Source organism: Meles meles, chromosome 15, assembly GCF_922984935.1.
Source record: "Meles meles chromosome 15, mMelMel3.1 paternal haplotype, whole genome shotgun sequence".
In the NCBI taxonomy this organism is placed as follows: Eukaryota; Metazoa; Chordata; class Mammalia; order Carnivora; family Mustelidae; genus Meles; species Meles meles.
The window spans coordinates 18561906-18584010 of record NC_060080.1 but is presented as its reverse complement, the minus strand read 5'-3'; the positions used below and the strand labels follow the sequence as shown (position 1 = coordinate 18584010).

The 22105-nt window shown below is 35.2% G+C and overlaps 1 protein-coding gene across 4 annotated transcripts in view; it reads left to right on the top strand.

Annotated features, from left to right (window-relative positions):
• Positions 1–22105, top strand: part of ATAD2B (ATPase family AAA domain containing 2B) — a 178561-nt gene that overhangs the window by 63968 nt on the left and 92488 nt on the right. For all 4 annotated transcript variants that reach the window (XM_045978996.1, XM_045978995.1, XM_045978994.1 and 1 more), the window contains exons 14-17: positions 4764–4923; positions 10242–10332; positions 16305–16616; positions 20069–20204. In XM_045978996.1, coding sequence (XP_045834952.1) covers positions 4764–4923; positions 10242–10332; positions 16305–16616; positions 20069–20204 — 699 coding nt within the window. The remainder of the gene's footprint in view (positions 1–4763; positions 4924–10241; positions 10333–16304; positions 16617–20068; positions 20205–22105) is intronic.

Here is a 22105-nt window from a genome sequence, read left to right as displayed (position 1 = left end):
GGAGAAGAATAAATGAAACAAGATGGGATTGGGAGGGAGACAAACCATAAATGACTCTTAATCTCACAAAACAAACTGGGGGTTGCTGGGGGGAGGTGGGGTTGGGAGAGGGGGAGGGGGTTATGGACATTGGGAAGGGTATATGCTATCGTGAGTGCTGTGAAGTGTGTAAACATGGCGATTCACAGACCTGTACCCCTGGGGATAAAAATACATTATATGTTTATAAAAAAAAAAAAAATGGAAGGGGAGGCGAACCATAAGAGACTATGGACTCTGAAAAACAACCTGAGGGTTTTGAAGGGTCAGGGGTGGGAGGTTGGGGGAACAGGTGGTGGGTAATAGGGAGGGCACGTTTTGCATGGAGCACTGGGTGTTGTGCAAAAACAATGAATACTGTTACACTGAAAAAATAAATAAATTAAATTTAGAAAATATGCCAAGAAAAATACTAACAGAATACTGCTGTATCGGTATTAGACAAGATAGACTGTGAGGCAGAAAGTATTATTATACATATAAAGGGACCAACTTACAATGGTAAAAGCTTCAGTTTTTTTTATTAATTACTTTTATTAACATATAATGTATTATTTGCTCCTGGGGTACAGGTCTGTGAGTTGTCAGGCTTACACACTTCATAGTACTTGCCATATCACATACCCTCCCCAATGTCCATAACCCAACCACCCTCTCTATACCCTCCTCCCCCCAGCAACTCTCAGTTTGTTTTGTGAGATTAAGTCTCTCATGGTTTGTCTCCCTCCCAATCCCATCTTGTTTCATTTTTTCCTTCTCTAACCCCCAAACCCCGCACTCTGCCCTCTCAAATTCCTCATATCAGGGAGATTATATGATACTTGCCTTTCTCTGGTTGACTTATTTCGCTTAGCATAGTAACCTCCAGTTCCATCCACGTTGTTGCAAATGGCAAGATTTCATTTTTGATGGTTGCATAATATTCCATTGTGTGTGTGTGTGTGTGTGTGTGTGTGTGTGTGTGTGTGTGTACATATACACACACACATACTACATCTTCTTTATCCATTCATCTGTTGATGGACATCTAGGCTCTTTCCATAGTTGGCTATTGTGGACATTGCTGCTGTAAACATTAGGGTGCACGTGCCCCTTTGGATCACCACATACGTATCTTTGGGTTGAACACCTAGCAGTGCAATTGCTGGGTCATAGGATAGCTCTGTTTTCAACTTTTTGAGGAACTTCCATACTGTTTTCCAGAGTAGCCGCACCAGCTTGCATTCTCACCAACAGTGTAGGAGGGTTCCCTTTAATATTTGTTTTTGATGAGGTCACTCATCTCAGAGAATGAGGAATACAGGTATCTATAAAAACCTATTACAAACTTAATGTTGAAAGATGAAAACTTTTAATGTGACAGTTACAAGCATGACTATGAACACTTTTGATTAATGTTCTACATAGATCCTGATGAGTGTAGTCTGGTAAGACAAAACAGTATAAGGTGTGTGTAATGGAGAGGGATAAACGATGCTGTTATTATTTATAGATGATGTAATTATGTATATAGAAATTCCAAAGCAGTGTATAGATAACTTCTTGCATGTAGTAATGAGCATCTAGCAAGGTTAAACCAATCATTATAGAGAATTTTGCCTTTCTTTGTACCACTTTTTTGTATTGACAAAATGACTCTGGAATTGATATGGAAATAGAAATAAGAATAAGTGAATACTTTTGTGGAAGAACAAGGTAGGAGTATTTGCTCTGCTAGTTATTAAGGCCTCTTAAGGTTAAGATAACTTGATGTTGGTGGAAGACTAGACCAATAGACAAATAGAATGAAATTCAGAGCCATATATAAATCTACACATATATGGATGCTTGATTTATAATAAAAGAGACAATGCAGTACTGTTGGGAAAGGATGACCTTTTCAATGAATAATGCTGGGAGAATTGGGTATCTGGTGAAAAAATAAAACTGGATCCTTCTTCATACTATGCAAAACAATTCCAGTTGATTTTATTTAGATCTATATTTGAAGGTAATACAGATACATTTAGAAGATATGTAGGAGAAAGATTTAGGGCAGGCAAGTAGGCCTTGAATATAGTATTAAGTAGTTCGGACTTTATTTTGAACATTAATCAAGGTTACTAAAGGATTTTGAACCAGGGACTGGTCATTTGATTTTTCTAAAGAAGTCAGCTTTTGATAGAATCCAAGCTAGGTTGTAATTCTGTTTCTGGCCATGGTTGAGACTGTTTTCTGAAAACCCTTCTAAAGAACACTTAAAAATGCTGATAAATATATTTTTAAGGTGTATTTATTTATATGAGAGGGTGGTAGAGATGGACAGGAAGAGAGAGAATCTCAAGCAAATTCCCTGCTAAGTGCAAAGCTGGACTTGGGGCACGAGATCATGACCCTGAGATTATGACCTGAGCTGAAATCGAGAGTCAGATGCTTAACTGACTGAGCCACCCAGATGCCCCCAAAATGCTGATAAATCTTAACAAACACTTGAAATACCTATCTGTGATTGGAATGTACTAAGGAAAAATTTGAGGTTAAATATGAATTTACACTTAATGATGCTTATTTTGCATCCTTTATATCTGAAGTGAGACACTTAGATCATTAATTTTAATTTCTTTAATTAGAAAGAAGCAGCACAAATCCTTACTATACATGTACACTGGTCTCTAGCATTTTGGTTCCATTTATAGTTTTGACAAACATTTAGAACAGTTTATTTGGGAGTGAGAATGATTTTTTTTTAACTTACTGAGCATATTGGAGAAGTTGTTTCAGGCAGGTATATAGAAGTGAGAACAATTAGAAAAACATTAGGAAGACCTTTGTTACTAGAGCTACGGTTTTGTATAATTAGACATGCAACATTTTTATTCAGAAATGTTTAAGTCATAGTTTCAAAAACTAAAATATGCATAGAATGATTTTGAATTGAACTTAGTTTAAAAAGTAGCCATTCTAGAGAAGTCATCCAAAAGTATAACAATAATGCAAATGTAATTCTGTAGGAATCTAAACATTATATAAATTGCCAGACATAAATCCACCCCCCGATTGCTGTCTTATTAAAACAGACTTTTATATTTCTTTGAAATTTTTAGTCAGTTTTTAGTAATTTCTACACCTAATATGGGGCTCACATTCACAATCCAGAGGTTCAGGAGCCAGCCAGACACCCCTTTATTTCTTTTTTTAAAAGTTTTATTGAGATAGTATTCATACATCATGCAGTTCAGTCATTTAAACTGTTTGTTCAGTGGCTTTTAGTATATTTCCAGAGTTGTGTAACCATCACAATAATCAGTTACAGAACATTTTCATCTCCCCAGAAAGAAACCTTTTAACCTTTAGCCATCACTCTCCAGCCTCCTCTTTAGCACCCCCAAATCCTAAGCAACCCCTAATATACATTGTGTTTCTATAGATTTACCTATTAGATATTTCATATAAATGGAATCATAGAGCATGGGGACTTTTGTGACTGGCTTTTTTCAGTTAGCTCAGTGTTTTTTGTTTTTTGTTTTTTTTTAAATTTTATTTATTTATTTGATAGAGATCACAAGTAGGCAGAACAGCAGGCAGGTGCGCGGGGAATAGGCTCCCTTCTGAGCAGAGAGCCTCTCGAACCCAGGACCCTGAGGTCATGACCTTTGCTGAAGGCAGAGGCTTAACTCACTGATAAGGCCAGTGTTTTCAATGTTCATCCATATTATAACATCTCTCAGTACTTCATTTGTTTTTATTTACAAATTATATTTCATTATATGGTATACCACATTTTCCTTATCCATTCATCAGTTGTTGGACATTTGCATTACCTCCATTTCTTGGCTATTGTGAATAAAGCTGCTATGAACATTTGTGTGTAAGTCTTTTATGAACATTGCTGGATCATATGGTAACTGTGTTTAATAGTTGATGGAACTGTCAGACTGTTTTCCAAAGACGTATACCATTTTACACTCCCATCAAGCAGTGTGTGAATGTTCCCATTTCTTTACCTCCTTGTCAATACTTACTGTTTGTCCTTTTGATTATTATTATCCTATTGGGTTTAAAGTGGTACCTTGGGGCGCCTGGATGGCTCAGTCAGTTAAGCATCTGCCTTTGGCTCGGGTCATGATTCCAGGGTCCTGGGGTTGAGCCCCACGTTGGGCTCTTTGCTCAGTGGGAGGAGCCTGCTTCTCCCTCTCCCTGCTGCTCCCCCGCTAGTACTTTCTCCCTCTCTGTCAAATAAATAAATAAAATCCTAAAAAAAACAAGCAAACTTTAAAGTGGTATGTCATTTGGTTTTGATTTGGATATCCCTGAAGATGGACCCTTTGTATATCTTTTATGGAGAAATGTCTATTTAAATCTTCTGTTTTTAAGTTGGGTTAATTTTCTTTATATGTTGAGTTGTAATTGTTCTTTGTATATTCTGGACCCTAGACCCTTATCAGGTATATAATTTGCAGATATTTTCTCCTATTCTTTAGGTACATTTTTCCTGATGTGCAAAATTGTTAATTTTTATGAAGTCTTTATCTCTTTTGTTGTTGTTTCTGTGCTTTAGGTGTCTATTAATAATGTTTTAATACTTTCAAAAATGATTTCTGTACAGTATTTTACATTAAGACTTAGTCATGCCATAATTTTATTAGCATTTAAGACTGTGAAATTTAGTATAAGCAACAGTTTTTACAGTTTTTTTTTTCTTTCTGTTTTTTAATTCCTAACTTTGCCTCAAACTTTTGTTACAGCTCTATAGTGTCAACCCTCCTTGCTCTAATGGATGGATTAGATAATAGGGGTGAAATTGTTGTTATTGGTGCTACAAACAGACTTGATTCTATAGATCCTGCTCTTAGGAGACCGGGTCGCTTTGACAGAGAATTCCTTTTCAACCTGCCTGATCAAAAGGTAAAAGTTTCTGTTTTTATTATATGAAGATATATTTGTGATTCAGTTATGAAGCATATATGCACTTTGAGAGTGCATTTTATGAACTTTCATTTTAAAAATTTTGTGCTTATGGGATATCTTAGTAATTCTAAAAAAATGCTTAAATAATTTAATCTTTTTCTCTTAACAGCTTTTAGAACATTTATGACTTTTAGGAAGAGGAAAATCTGTAGTTAGGTTACTAAAATGCTTACTTACTCTGTTCTTTAGCTTTAAATTTACATTGTAGTAATTATCTTGGATGGCAGGTTATATATCTCTGGTTAGCCAAAGGAGCTGTGTTCCCATAAAAATAATGTTTTTAGAGTATTAGTGAGATTATGAATAAGAACCCAATGTGCAAATTTTCATAGAAATGACCATGATATCATATTTAATTAAAAGCAGCAAAAGTTACACATGGGCAATGTATAGTCATTGTGTAAAATGTTATTTAATTCTGCTTGACATTTTTATTGTTGTTGGGTTGAGCAGTTTAATCATTGACTATGTCTTCATTGGAAACTTCAAGTTTGAAGGGGGGAGATATGAGATGATACTTTATTTGACAATGTTTCCCATGTAATTTAACATTACAGATAAGCATAATTAAAACATTTATAACATATAAATATAACCTGAAGAAAGAAGATACTATTTGTGGATGTATAATATATATCCATATATGTATTATATATAACATTATATATTATATAAAAATATAACAATTATACCCGTATATAATATATATCCATATATATAATATACACACATACACATTTGTAATTGTTATATAGCTTTGATTTTAGATCTTCATGTAAAATGCCTGGTTTACATACTTAGAGTAAAAGGCTGTAATTAAGACAGTGTACAAGACTAAGGAAATGAAGGCAATGTGCTGCAGCTTGAAATCAGTCTGCACAGTCACTAGTAATTGTCTCAGTTTTTGATTGATGGTCCAACTTAGAGGCTTTAATTTGGTACTGAATTTACCTGACTTTGTCAGGATAGGAAACCTACCATATGCAACATCATTTTCAAAACCCAAGTGTAGCTTTCAGGGCTACATCAGTGCATTGAGGTGTGCTTAGTTGTAGAAGACAAGGCTGAGGTGGGAAGAGCCTGTTTCAGCATGGGGAAACATCAGCTATCTTGTTTGGGACATCTTACGGTCCAAACACATCTTTTAGTGTACGTGGTTAATGTGTTTAGTTCTAAGAAACACAGCCTGTATTCATTTTGGCACAGGAAAGCCATTATCTCATTGACCAGTTGTCTTACAGTCATGTGAGTCTCAGTCATATGTGCCAGTTATAGTGCTCACAATTCAGGTGCAGCTCAAAGAGATCAAAGATTAAATAGTAAACAAGGTCTAGAATAGCACTGTCCAGTCAAATTTTCTGTAATGATGGAAATATTCTGTATTTACATTGTGCATTGAGCACTGTCCAGTATGGTAGCCACTAATCACGTTTAGCCCTTGAAATGTCACTCGTGGGACCAAGGAACTGAATTTTAAATTTTCTTTAAAAATTGAAATAAAAAAGCATCGTATAGGTAGTGGTTTACTACATTGTACAGCATGGATCTTGAAATAGTTTTCCATGTGAATTTTAACTTCCTACATTTCAAGGAAACTACTTTGAGACTTAAACCCAAGGTCGTTTTTCTTGGTCTGTGTCTGTGGAACAGGCTTAGACTGTTTTTTTTTTTTCCTTAGATAATATGTAAAGTCATGAGATTATAAGATAATCAAATCCTCTGTCCTAAGGAGCAGTTCATAAGATAAAATGAAAAGTATAAGAGTGAATTCTGGAAGCTAAGTGAAGAAAGTGTATCAGTGAAGACAGTGTGACTAACTTTGTCATATGTTGCTAAATTAAGTCAGATGAGAAAATTAGCCATTGTTTTTAGCATTATGTAGGTTATCAGTGAGCCTAGATGGGAGCATATTGACTTAGTGATGGGTGCAAAAAAGTTTAACTGGAGCATGGTTAGCTTAAGAGAGAGCAGGAGGAGAGGAATTGGAGACAGAACGAAAGTTAAGTTTTTCAAAGAGTTTTGTTACAAAAGGAAGCGATAGGTGTTGAGGGAATTGGAGGCAAGAGGGAGTGTGTTATTTTTAAGCTGGGACAAATAGCCAATAGAGGAGAAAATTCTGGTGATGAAATTGAGAAAGAAGAATTATCACAGTATGTCCTTAATAAGCAAGAGGGGCCATAGTATTTACTACATAAGTGGGGAGAATGACTTTAGATAGGAATTGGATAGTTTGTCTGTGATACAAGGGAGAAAACAGAATATTATGGGTACAAATGCCTACAGGTAGACAGATTTAGTGTGGAATGTCTCTGGAACTTTTCTTACTGTTTCAGTTTTCTCAGTGAATTAGGAAGCACGGTCCCAATGAGAAGCTGAATGTGAAGACAGAGAAACTGAACTAGTCTTTAGGAGATAGACCTAATGAATGATATAGGGAAGGATTAAAGGCAGTGATAAGGGTCTGCTTGGGACTTTTTAAAGTGATGCCAGTCAGAGTGTCATATTAGTTCTGCAGTTTGGGCAATGGAATATCATGACTCCTGCTGTTTGACCAAATAAGTAAAAAAAAAAAAAAAAAAAAAAAAAAGGTAAAAGCAAGCCTTGATTCTTCCAAATTTTAGTAATTTTGTTAACTCTTTATTAGCATAAAATAGCACATACCTTCTTCAGGTGGTAATGCTTTTAAATTTTTATTTTCTTATCACCAACACTTACGATTATTGTTATAAGTATTAAGTGTGTATATATGAGTCCTGAGAAATGAGCAGCTTGAATTTGCCTCTGACTCTTAATAATAGAGGAAGCTACTTTCCATTAGGGGAAACAATGTAACTTACTGTTCTGTGTGTCATATAAAGTGCATTATGAATCATTTCTGATTTAAGTAATTTCTTTTTCTATTTCTTGTTTTTACAATAAAGGAGACTCCGATTGATTATATAGAGAAAGATCAAGGCACTAAATGTATTAGAGATCTGACAATAACTTTTGACCTTAAGCAATTAATTTCATTCCTCTAAACCTTTACTTATTTTGTGAAAAGACAGTATAAGAATAGATCTTTTTTGAGACATCTTCCAGCCTGAATTTTTTTGGTGTGTTTCTAGTTCTGTAAGGGTCTTCTAAAATTGATGCCTGTGCTGCTAATGAGGTCACGTAGATTCTTAATGTCATATTCTAGAGAATATAAGGTCGTGGATGATTTTTTTTTTTAACCTTGATTTTATAATTTTTTAGTTATCTATTCAGGCAGGTACTACTTCAAGTTGGAAGAAAATAAGTGTCACATCGTTGGTTTATTTTTGGTAGCTGAACACTTAACTTAGACCTTGGAATTAGAACGGTAGCTATTGTTACCAGATTTTATCAACTTTCTGAGCAAGTTTATCTTGATGACTTTGAAGTTCTTTTTGTTTTATTCCTGGACCCCAAATTCCTCATCAAGCTAATAAGATTATCATGTTGGTTATAATTTGCTTTTTCATATTCTTTTTTTTTAAGAATTTATTTTTTATGTTGGAAAGAGAGTACCAGCAAGTGCACATGAATGGGGGTAGGGGCAAGAGGAAGAAGGAGAGAGAGAAAGAGTCCTCAGGCAGACTCCCCTTTGATTGTGGAGCTCCATGTAGGGCTTGATCCTGGGACCTGGAGATGACTTGAGCCAAAATCAAGAGCTAGCTGCTCAACTGAGCCACCCAGGTTCCCCTGTTTTTCCTAGTTTTAAAAGCTCAAGTAGCATTGTTTTGTTTTATTTTGGTTTTTAGAGATTTTATTTATTTATTTGACAGAGAGAGAGAGAGATCACAAGTAGGCAGAGAGGCAGGCAGAGAGAGAGAGAGGGAGAAACAGGCTCCCCACTGAGCAGAGATCCTGATGTGGGGCTTCATCCCAGGACCCTGAGATTATGACCTGAGCCAAAGGCAGAGGCTTAACCCACTGAGCCACCCAGGTGCCCCTCAAGTAGCATTGTTGAGGGTATGAGTGCATTCAAGTTTTATAGAGTGTTTTTCCTTGAAAGAAGGCAAAAGTGAAAATAAAAGTCTTATATGACTCTTCATGATGTACTATCAGTTGATTATGGATTCTTACTACTTCAGTTTCTTTTTGACTGTGAAAGAAGAAGAAATTTCATTTAATTTGAAACCAGGATCTTAAAATTTTAAAATTAAATCTAACTGCTATACAGTTAGATTTAAGGTAGAGAATGCTCTTTTGAAAACAAAAAAATCAAGGTAGAATTGCTCAAATATTTGATTTTTAAATGAATTAAATTAGTATTTACTGAAATATCACTTTGTTATTTATTAAATGCCAAACATCATATTTCTTTATTTCATTGAAAATGTTTTCTACTTAAAACTTTTTCCAAGTTTTAAATTACTTGTTTAGCTTGTCAGTCGTAATAATTTATGCATATGATAGAACCAAGAGTTTTATGAAATCTAAACCTGTAGTTTATTTAAAAGTTAGCACTAATTGGGGTGCCTTATTGGCTCAGTCGGTAGAGCATGTAACTTTTGATCTTAGGGTCATGAGTTCAAGCCCCATGCTGGGTGTAGAGCCTGTTTTAAAAAAAAAAGCACCGAGTAATGTATGGAATTGTTGAATCATTATGTTATCTATCTCAAACTTTTATAACACTCTATGTTATAATTATTATTTACAAAAAGCGTTATACATGTTATAATACATTAAAGTTCCTTATTCATATGTATTTGGGTAAAAATGATCTGATGTGGTAGAACAGTGAAACTTAGTTTTGAATGTAGTCCTAGATCAGTGAATATCAGTCACTTAGTCATATGTTCCATTAGTCAGTTCCTTCACCTCTCAGAATATTAAATATCTTAGTTTGTGAAACAGAGACATGATCTCTCTTACATACTACTCTATTGTTATTGTGGGAATCAGAGTTGTAGATGCCATGGTATTTAAATTTCTTTTAAAATAGTTGTTTTTCAGGGCACCTGGGTGGCTCAGTGGTTAAAGCCTCTGCCTTCGGCTGAGGTCATGATCTCAGGGTCCTGGGATCGAGCCCTGCATCAGGCTCCCTGCTTGGCAGGGAGCCTGCTTCCCTCGCTTTCTGCCTGCCTGCCTCTCTGCCTACTTGTGATCTTTGTCTGTCAAATAAATAAATAAAATCTTTAAAAAAAATAAAAAAATAAAACAATTGTTTTTCTGGGGTATGGTGAGTACACAAATTTGTTCCAGCTAATACATTTCACAGGTTGTTGATATTATACTTTTTTTCTTAGGCAAGAAAACACATTTTACAAATCCATACCAGGGATTGGAATCCAAAATTGTCAGATGCTTTTTTAGGTGAACTGGCTGAAAAATGTGTTGGTGAGTGCTGTTATTTGAATTCTTTGATCATTATTGTTTGTTCTGCTCAGCCTCTCCTTATGTTTGGAATGTGAATGAGTATAATTATGACTCTGCAGTAGGTGGTTGGCTCTGCCTTTAAATGTAAGAATTATTTCGAACATTTCACTTGAAATTAAACACTTCTAAGGTACAATTTTAGCTGCCATTAGGTGTTTGATTATTAACAAAGCTAGTAATAATATGCCTTTCATTGAGTGCTGGATTTCCATAATATTACTGCTGTGTGTTCTTTTGGGAATTGTTCCCCCTCAGAAATTTTACTAAGAAAAATAAGCTTAACCTTGAGAAATAAAGGTCCATGTTGAGGGCAGGACTGTAGTGTTTTACTTTGCAGATTATCTGATGGGCTCATCTTCATGCCTGTGGTCTAGAAAGAAGTCGAGTGAGAGGAGTCTTCAAAAGAAAATATTTATCGGCATCTGCTAGTATTTCCCAAAATATAAAACTTTCCAATTTAATGTTAAACTATTCACAGAGTAGAAGATCCTCCTTACAGTGTGAATGAAAACTACTGTCCTGAAAGGATGTAGTGAGAGAGATATGCATACATGATCATATATAGGAGATGGAATTAAGGGTTTTGGAATTCAGGTTTTTGGCTCTAATTAGGTCTGAAATAAAAATGATAACACTATTAAACAACTGAGTATACACACTGGTATTTCTCCTTCATTCTTTTTCTGTCTTTTGTCTGTTTTCCTCTTATTCTCTCACAAATAAAAATTAAAAAATCTTTCTCCATGAACTTTCTAAGCATTATGAAAAATCCCCAAACTAAATTCACTAACAATCAGCAGTCTACTTGGGAAAACTTTAAAGTTACCAAAACCAGAAAGAACAAATTAGTTAAAAAATTTGGGATCCACCATCAGATATTAAAACTTAAATAGAACATTAGTCCATTCAGTTAGCTACATCCGAATTATCCTCTTCATCCACAGGGACCTCCATCTCCGAAGCAGCATCCCTCAGCTTTTGAACCACAAAGACCTCGACATCTTCTGGTGAGGAGAAAACGTAAATCTCTCCAGCACTACTCCAGTTTAAGCTTTGCCTGGTATAAGAGAGCATGCGCCAAACCCATTTCATGTAAATTTGGCTTGACTTTTGCAAAGCCTTGTGCTGCTTTATGGGAGAGGGTGGTATTTGGTACAAAATCCAGTCTTTTCCCTTTTTGAAATTTGACCCCTTTTATTTCCTACTTTTATGATTATTTTATTAGAGTACTGATGAGACTGGGAAATCTTTGTAGATTTTTCTGTGACTCAGTCCCAGAATGATCCTTAACTGAAATAAGCAGAAGTCTTTTTAGATAACTTTGGAAATTCCCTAAACGATAGGTATATTAAAATTACTTGCTATTATCCTGTCTACCATCTGAAATGTTACACTCTAGTTCTCTGTCCTAAATATAAGAATCTTAGTTCCCTTTATTCATTTCCAAAGGCCACAACTCTCATTATTCCAAGTGATTTATTTTAGCTTTTAGTCAGTTTCTTAAGTTTAAGCATTTTAAAGACATGATTTCTTAAGGACGAAAAATTTCTCTTGCCTTTTGAGGGTGGTGGTGGTGATGTTTTAGGATCTGCTTATATCTACACCATTTTCTTCCTGGAGAGTGACATAAGAAGCCAGTTGTACATTAAGACAAAAAGTCGAATACAGGTCTTCAAACAAGAATGAAATAGTAATACACTTCAAATTCATTATGAACTTACCACTTTCTGTATCTCAAACACGTTTTAACATGTATGGGTTCAGTTCAGTGAAGTTTATGCCTAACAAAAAGAATATGTTGTCTTGATAAAAAACTGCAAAGACAGCTGACCTCTTCATATAGAGGTTATGGATTTGGTAACTTTGACCTTGAAATAAATTCCCAAGTACGTGGAGAGGTTTGGATGCTTTAATAGGGGTGATTTTTCAAAGTAGTCCTCACATAATTTCAGTGTCTAGATCACATTCACAAATACTAGGAGCTTAAGGTTATGAGGACCCCAAATCTAATCATATTTCTCTATTTATTTTCACTAAGAGGGCCGAAACAGTGGAAGTGTATCAATGAGGCATCTATCTTATGGGACTTCATTATGTTTGATGTTTTATTTAAACAGTAGACTTCATGGGCCGCCTGGGTGGCTCAGTGGGTTAAGTCTCTGCCTTCGGCTCCGGTCATGATCTCAGGGTCCTGGGATCGAACCCCGCATTAGGTTCTCTGCTCAGCGGGGAGCCTGCATCCCTCTCTTTCTGCTGGCCTCTCTACTTGTAATCTCTCTCTTTCTCTGTCAAGTAAATAAATGAAATCCTAAAAAAAAAAAAAACCCAGGACAGTAATTTGATAAAATTTTAGTATTAACACTGTCTAGTCTGTAACCTTTTTGTATTTTCAGTTTTTCAGACAAGTTTCCATTTTAGTGGTGGTATTTAAGAATGCTTTTTCTTGGGATACCTTGCTGGCTCAGTCAGTAGAGCATGCGACTCTTGATCTCAGGGTTGTGAGTGTATGCCCCACATGGGCATACGGCATACCTAAAAAAAATGCTTTTCTTTCTTTTTTAAAAAAATTAACGTAATACTTGTTTCAGGAGTGCAGGTCTGTGATACATCCATCTTCACAACACCCTGCACTCGCCACAACATCCCTCCTCAGTGTCCCTCAGCCAGCCATACCATCCTCTCACCCCACACACCCCAACAACCCTCAGTTTGTTTCCTAATATTGAGAGTCTCTTACGGTTTGTCTCCTTCTGGTTTCATCTTGTTTCATTTTTTCAAAAGAATGCTTTTCTTTGGTATCTAGATATTTGTGTTCGTTAGAATATTAGAATTGTAATGGTAAAATTAATATATTTATGGAATTCTCATGAAAGGGATATTGATATTTTCTTTATCATCAACTTTTAACTTTCAAAGGGCTGTAGTATATTTTCCATATATTTATTTATTTGTTTTTTTAAAAGATTTTATTTATTTATTTGACAGAGACACACAGAGAGAGGGAACATAAGCAGGGCGAGTGGGAGAGGAAGAAGCAGGCTTCCTGCTGAGGAGGGCGCCCGATACGGGCCTTGATCCTAGGCCCTGGGATCATGACCTGAGCTGAAGGCAGCCACGTAATGACTGAGCCACTCAGGCACCCGAATTTTCCATGTATTTAGAATGATCATATTATCTATATTTATTTTTCTATATCAGGATGCTTTGGAGAGTGAAAAAATACGCTTTTAATTAATTAAGACAAGACAAGAGGCCCAAACCCAGGACACGTGATCTTAAATACAATCTCTTTAGCCACAGTTACCATGTAATTTTAATTTTGTTTTAGAGTCTAGGAAAGGAGGCATATTATTAATCCATTAGTTCTCAGTTTTTGTTTTGTCTATCAGAATCACTTGTAAAGCTTTTTCAAAATACACATTTATGATATTAAATCACCAGAGATTCTGATTCACTAAGTTCGTTAGGAATCTATTTCTGTTTCAGTTTCATCGTTTGTTCAGATCAGTGGTCAAGATTAAAAACTACAGATACAAACCAGTAATTCTCATTCACAGGCAAATGTAATGAAGATAAATCCTCTCTTTTCTAGTCTGTTGATTATGATAATCCAAATGAAGATTTATTTCCTTAAATGGGACCTGTTGTTGCCCTTTTAAATTATCTTTAGTAGAGTAAGCAAAAACGAATAGTACATTGCTATTATGTATGTTACTAACATGTCAAACATAAATGTTATGGGTATCGTTTGTTACATAAAATATCTTTTAGTGGCTTTTTTTCTGTTGTGCTTCTTTTCTGAGCTTTCTAAAAAATTTAGGCTTCTTGCTCTTAGAAATAGGATCATATGGTATGTTTGCCAACTGTGTTGTATATGCTTTCAAAGAAGAAAAAAGTGTGGTACTTTATATTGTTTGAAGTTGGTAGATTGTTTTTTACTTCCTCTGAAATGAATTATTTCACTAACTTTATGACTAAGCTGGTACTTTTAATAATTATTTTATTGAACTATAACTAAGATATGTTCAGCATAGGAAAAGATACCTTTTTTCAGGTTTATTCATTGAGAAATAGAATAAAAAATGAAAGACTAATGGTTAATTTGGTTATTTTGAGAATTATTTGGGAGATTGCTGTCCTGGGACAGTGTTAGTGCTTCATCTGCTTATAATTTTCTGAATTAGATTTTCACAGGTTATACTAAGTTTTCTCTTAACTCTGAATACATATTTCTTTAAGAATGGAATATTTTTGTGTTTTTCCATAATTTTCATTGAAATTTTTATTCATAGTAAGTTGGCTTAATAATAAAAGAATTTAGATTTCTTTAAAAAAGCCCAGTAAATATAATTCTTCCACTTTTTGTGGTAGTATATGGTAACCTCATTATGCGATCCCAAACTATCACCTTGGAGTTACTGTTTTCTTCTTTCATTCATTCTTTCGTTCAGGAAATATTTATTGGATATCTACTGAATGCCAGGCTGGGCATTATTTCCAGTATATGAGATATGTTAGTGAACAAAACTGATCAATACCCATACCCTCACAAAGCTCACATTCTACTTGGGGAAGGCAGACAGTAAACATAATAGATAAATGATAAAAGTAGCAGAGTAGGGAGGATTTTTCTGTTTCTGTAGGACATGATCAGCAGGATCATGTGCCCTACTAATAATAGAGATACAGTTCATTATAGGTGTGTGAGTCACTTACAGTTTGATTTATAGAGTTTTGTGCCTAAAGGTTTTTTTTCTGTCATTTAGTCTGGGTCTATTTTCTGCTCACAGTTTTTCTAATCACCATTTTAATTTCATTATTTAAATGTTCCACAAGGTCATTGCATAGTATAAAAAGATAAATAAACTTGATGCCACTCTTTGAAGAGCTTAGGGTCTCAAGTTTTAAAACTAGTTCGAGTGGTTCCCCCTGCTGGCATGTTTGGTACAATATAGGTTTGTGTGATAAAGGTGGCCAACTGTGAGTTTAATTGCTGACGTAAAAAACAACATGGCTGGTTTGAGGTTTTCTTCCTTTTTGTGTTTGAGACCTAACAGTTTGTGTGTTTTTGTATGTATTTGTTGCTTAAATGAGTGAAATGACTTAAAAGCAGGGGCTTGATCTGTTAACTACATTATCAGACGGCTAATATCCTGTGTTGGTGTAGCCCGTAGAACTAGATTATCAGTTATTTTAAGCTAAACGTGTATATTAAAAGGAAATTAATATGGAATATTAATGGATTCTTAGTCCCTTTAATACCTTTGAAATTATTAGCGATGGTGATGACTTTAAACTATAATTTTGGGGGTAATTAAATAGAAACTTGCTGTGGTTTGCACCCAGAGTTGTTAGGAGAATAGCTCTGTTCTTGACATTTCTGCAAATGTTCTATGTTGTGCTATTCCCATATGTGTTTGGTAATTGTAATATTAGAAAAGTTTATAGGTGGGCGCCTGGGTGGCTCAGTGGGTTAAGCCTCTCTCTGCCTTGGGCTCAGGTCATGATCTCAGGATCCTGGGATCGAGTCCCACATCGGGCTCTCTGCTTGGCAGGGAGCCTGCTTCCTCCTCTCTCTCTCTGCCTGCCTTTGATTTCTCTCTGTCAAACAAACAAACAAACAAATAATTATTCTTTAAAAACCTTTCCTGAAGAAAGTTGTACATTATAATCAGTGATTCGGGCACAGAATACATGGTTTGTTTTGGTATCACTAGTTCATGTGTTGTTAATTAAAATATTTGAAACATTTTTAGTCTTACTGAGTAAATTTTACTAGGTGACTTCAATGGTCACTTTTTGCTGATATGATTACACATAATTATTGATTTAATATTAATAACCAATTAGGTAAAGATGTATATATTTGCAAACTATAGTTGGTACTGGGAGAATGAACTTACCTTTGTTATTCGTTTCCTTTTGTGCATTAGGCTATTGTGGAGCTGATATCAAGGCCCTGTGCACTGAAGCTGCCCTGATTGCCCTGCGGAGGCGTTACCCCCAGATCTATGCTAGCAGTCATAAACTGCAGCTAGATGTTTCCTCAATAGTGCTCAATGCCCAAGATTTTTACCATGCAATGCAGAATATTGTGCCTGCTTCTCAGCGTGCTGTCATGTCTTCGGGACATGCACTGTCCCCCATCATAAAACCGCTGCTGGAAAGAAGCTTCAACAACATCCTCGCAGTCTTGCAAAAAGTGTTTCCTCATGCTGAAATTAGCCAGAGTGACAAGAAAGAAGGTACCAAAAAGTAATTTTTCGTATTGTTAAAATGAAACAAGTACAGGCATAAATAAATTCCGGGTTTCCTTATAAGGTTATTTATGTGTTGTTATTTTATATTTGCCATGAATATAGAAAATGTGTCTATTTCACTCACTAGGTTATAGTCTAGGCCTGGTATATTTCCTAGGTATGGTAGTTGCCTAGTGAATGTTTGTCAAAAGGAAGAATGAATGTTAGTTCTGTTCGTTACCTCTTGGGACATTCTCAGTAATGTAGAAGTGTTACTATCTTTAGAAAAGGTGACTATAATATGGCTTACATTTATTTTATTATAAAGCCCTTAAATAAATTGTCACTTACTAATCCTTATAATAGTTCAGTGGGGCAGGTACTTTTATAATGTAAAGAAGGAGACTGGAAGACTTAGGAAGTATTCCCTTATTTGAGGTCATTCAGTAACTTCTAGGACTTATTCAGACGTGGGCATCTGATTATAGCCTGTGCTCATTGCTCATAATGTCCCTCTGTTGCTTATAATGTTGCTTGCAATGTCCCTCTGGTTTCACTCATGAAATCTATATTGGTACTGTCAGGGCACTCTGAAGTGTGCTGTATTAGTGAAGTGTAAATCATTAGTAAGGGAGTAAATTAGAACCTGGTTGTATAAGGTGGTATAAGGTCTTGAATTCTAGCTTCATGATTGGACCTGAGATAAAAATAGAATACTGCCTTTAAAAAGTCATCCATTGCAAGCGCTTGGGTGGCTCTGTTAAAGCGACTGCCTTCAGCTCACGTCATGGTCCTGGAGTCCCAGAATGAGTCCTGTGTGGGGCTCCCTGCTCAGCAGGGAGTCTGCTTCTTGCTCTCACCCTCTTCCCACTCATACTCTCTGTCTCTTGTTCTCTCTCTGTTAAATAAATAAAATCTTAAGAAAAAAGAAGTCAACCATTTACGGGGAAACTTTGGGTTTATATACTAATATCTGTGAACTTTGAAGAGAAAGTAATGAGTTTTAATTATCTTAATTTTTTCAATTCCTGATACCTTATTTGCATTTAGTCTGCACCAGAAAATTGTTCAGTTAATTATACTAACATTAAAAATATTGTATGTAGTAAAAATCATCCATAGTCAATGCATTTTGCTGTCTTTATAAATACTTTTTTGGAAACTGTATTTTTCAGGGATAAATTCTCATGAAATATCACATGGATTACTTGATCTCCTAAGTTTGTTAAGTAGAGTGGGGAATAAATATTTTATTATGAATGTGCCAGGTACTCTGCCATGAATCGTACATTTCTTATCTCTGATTTTCAAATCTGAGGATATGTATCTTTTCCCCAAATTTTTAAAAAAACTAATGTCACCTTTAGAAAATCATAAAAATCATATCTTCCCATTTGAGAGATTGATAGTTCATCTTTTTATTTATGATATTTTAAAATTTAAATTCAGTTAATTAGCATATAGTGTATTATTAGTTTCAGAGGCATAGTTAGGGGTTCATCAATCTTGTATAATACCCAATGTTCGTTACATCACGTGTCCTCCTTACTGCCTATCACCCAGTTACCCCACCCCCCTATCATCTCCCTCCAGCCACCCTCAGTTTGTTTCTTACGATTAAGAGTCTCATATTGTTTGTCTCCCTCTCTGATTTTGTCTTATTTTACTTTTCCCTCCCTTTGCCTATGATCCTCTATTTTGTTTATTAAATTCCACATATGAGTGAGATTATATAATTATCTTTCTCTGATTGACTTACTTCACTTAGCATAATACCGTCTAGTTCTGTCCATGTCCGTTGCAAATGGCAGGATATCACTTTATTTGATGGCTGAGTAGTATTCCATTGTATATATACACCACATTTCTTTATCTCTGTCAACAGACGTATGATATAGTTCCTTTATTTTCATTCAAGAGTTTTTTATGGCATTATTATCTGTTTTCTTATAAATTTTTAAAGTAAATATAGAGTATTATTTACTCTAATATAGAGTATTATTTAAGTAAGTATAGAGTATGCTTTAGTTCCAGTTTTTTCTTCATGTACCAGTAGAGAAAACCAAATTATGATTATTTGATTATTAATAATTTTTTTTAGTTATTTAGATATATTATTCTGGTTTGTTTTGGTCTTACCATCCTTCATAGACTGGTATATGAAATTATCACTCGAAAGGTATTCAGCTGGGGACACATGGGTGGCTCAGTTGGTTAAGCGTCTGGTTTCAGCTCAGGTCATGATCCCTGGGTCCTGGGATAGGGTCCCGCATTGGGCTCCTTGCTCAGCAAGGCGCCTGCTTCTCCCTCTGCCTGCCACTCTGCCTGCTTGTGCTCTCTCTCTCTCTCTGACAAATAAATAAATAAAATCTTAAAAAATATTTAGCTTATAAAATCCATTGAAATCTATATCTGCCAGCATAGTTCAGTACCTCTTTGTAGAAATTATTCCTCTTTTTTTTTTCTTTTTCTTTTTCTTTATTTTTCTTTCTTTCTTTTTTTGGGAGAAGAATGCTTTCTATCAGTGTTAATTCTCTCATTTCTCCTACACATGTAGCATTACTTTTTATTGAGTGAATTGACACTTCTGTTCGGTATGTGTGAAGCACAGTTATTAGTACTTGAGGTTGTAGCCCAGGTACATTTTTAAGTATTGCACCCTCAATAGAGGTAATGGTTCCAGTTTGTCCACTGAACTGTAACAGATGGCAGGCTCAGATAGAGACTAATGTTACTTGAATGAGTGCATTTTTAAGATTGGTTTTATTTCCACAGAATTCCTGACTCTCTTACCTAGATGTATAGATGTGTGTGTATGTGTATGCCATGTTAGAAAATAAGTCAGCTTGTTTCTTATCGTTTTTGTTAAGAGTTGGCCAAAACTCTAGCACCCTAGCAGCTAAGCAACTGCTTGGTCAAGTTGACTTAAAAAAAAAATTTTTTTTAAAGATTTTATTTATTTATTTGACAGACAGAGATCACGGGTACGCAGAGAGGCAGGCAGAGGGAGGAAGGGAAGCAGGCTCCCCGCTGAGCAGAGAGCCCGATTGGGGGGCTCGATCCCAGAACCGTGGGATCACGACCCGAGCCGAAGGCAGAGGCTTTAACCCACTGAGCTCCCCAGGTGCCCTGACTTAGAAATTTTTAATAAATATGTGAGTGTTTTAGGAGAGTGTCATTTCTTTTTCAGACTTCTTATGGTTAGTCAATGAAGTCTTCTGAATTGCATCTCTTAGCACTAGGCAGTCTGTAAAGGTAAAAGAATTCCATTAATTCCATTTACAAATTATTAAAAAAACCCTGCAGTTTGTCAGTTTGCTTGGTTGATCTGTATTATTTGATAGGTAACATATTAATATCACTGATTTTTAAACCAACTTTCCTTAGCTTTGGTGGGGCACTAATACTAAAGGACTTCATAAGCCTCATAATTGTTGTGATTTTTTTTTTTTGAACAGATATAGAAACTCTGATTTTAGATGATAGTGAAGATGAGAATGCTTTATCAATTTTTGAGACCAGCTGTCACTCAGGATCACCAAAGAAACAGTCATCAGCTGCTGCTGTACATAAACCCTACCTTCATTTTACAATGTAAGTATCATACCAGTTTTTTAAAAATTTAGAGTGATTTTTACTGTTTTATGTTTAGAATTATGGTGTATTTTTACTTACGGTTGTAACTTTGAGGACTTTTTCTGCTGTTTGGACACAATTCTGGGAAAGTTTTACTGTGTATGCTTCTTTGTGTGGTAATAAATGGATTTATTGGTAAACTAAAGATTATTTTTTTGTAAACTGTAATTTTTTAAAAGGAGATTTATTTATTTACTTTGAACGATTTTATTTCTTTGAGAGAGAGAGAGAGCACAAGTGGTAGGGGGTGGAAGGGCACAGGGAGAGGGAGAAGCAGTCTCCCCGCTGGAAGCTGGATTCCAGCACGGTGAGGGCAGATGCTTGACTGACTGAGCCACCCAGGTGCCCCTCTTCTTTTTTTTTTAAACCAAGGTAGAAGTAAGGAGTTGTCTTTTAGAAAATCAGCTTATGTCCCCAATTTTAATGCCTTTTATTTTGAACTAAAATGGTCAAAAATGAAATGTTTATCATGATCTAGAATATTTTAAATTGTAACAAGTGTCAGATGATAGTTTAGGGATTCTAAGAGTACTAAAAGGATTCTGAATTAGAAGTTTCTTAGTAAACAGATTAACAGATAACTTTTTGATTCTCCAAAACCTCATTAGTTTACTTCTTCCTGATGTTAGGTTTTTCTGTTTACATTCACCTTTATTCGTATTAAAGCAGCTTTTGTTAGGTACTTTATTGGGGAAAAATCTTTAGTGCTAATGTAATTTTAACTTAAGAGACCAAATAGTTTTCAACTACTAGCAGCTTCATCACTTGCATTTACGTAGTTAGCATGATAGTTATAGGACCATAATGCTTTGTCAGGTAGGTCTAATAGCACTTCTATTAGAAAAGGCTGGATTGATTGTATGTACTTCTAAATTTTTTTTAGAGATATTTTGAACAAACTTAAGTCTTCAGCTTGAAGTTTCTCCCATGGAGATTTTGGTGAAATGTTAATTTGATTATTTGCACTGATAAGTCGTATTTTTTATTTTTTAAAATGAGATTAAGTTACTTTCATTTATTCTTTTTTTCTTTTGTTCTTTAACAGCAAGGTTCTTCTATTAGAAACTTTTCTTCTATTCCAGATCTTTTCTTTTATGTCCTCAGGGACATTTTCTTAGATTTTTCCCGGTAATTTCACAAGTCTATTTTATTGATGACTTAGGGAAAACCAAATAATCATTTTTTTTCTGATTCTCACCTGACTACCCTATGTGCATGTGTGTGATTTGTTTAGTTATTTGGATTTGAAATATATAATAGAGGCTAAGAAACTCTCATCAAAGGACTTGTTCAAATTTTATGAGTTAACTCTGTTGTCAGTAAAGTGATAAATATCTTTGATTTAGAAAACTTCATGTGCAGTTTTGAGGCCGATTTTTTATTAAGAATGTTCTCTGTCATTTAATGTGTATCACGGTACGGTTTTGTTTGGATTAAACTTTTTGAAGGAATTCATTTAATTTTAGCTTCTTTTATGTAAAATTTCTAGTTCATGATGTGATTTTTCTTTAATAGGGAGACAGCTATATCCTAGAAGTAAGCTTTTTTTGTTTTAGATGTTTTTATAAGTTCCATTCATTTTTTTTTTTTAAAGATTTTATTTATTTGACACAGAGAGACACAGAGAGAGAACAAAAGCAGCAGGAGTGGGAGAGGGAGAAGCAGGTTTCCTCTGAGCGGGGAGCCTGATGCGGGCTTGAACCCAGGACCCTGGCATCATGACCTGAGCCAAAGCAAATGCTTAACGACTGAGCTACCCAGGCACCCCCTTCATTTGCTTTTTTATTTACTGACCCATTCTCCAATTTTTATGTGTTTATGCCTGGCACTGTATTAGGTACTGAAAACATAAGCATGAG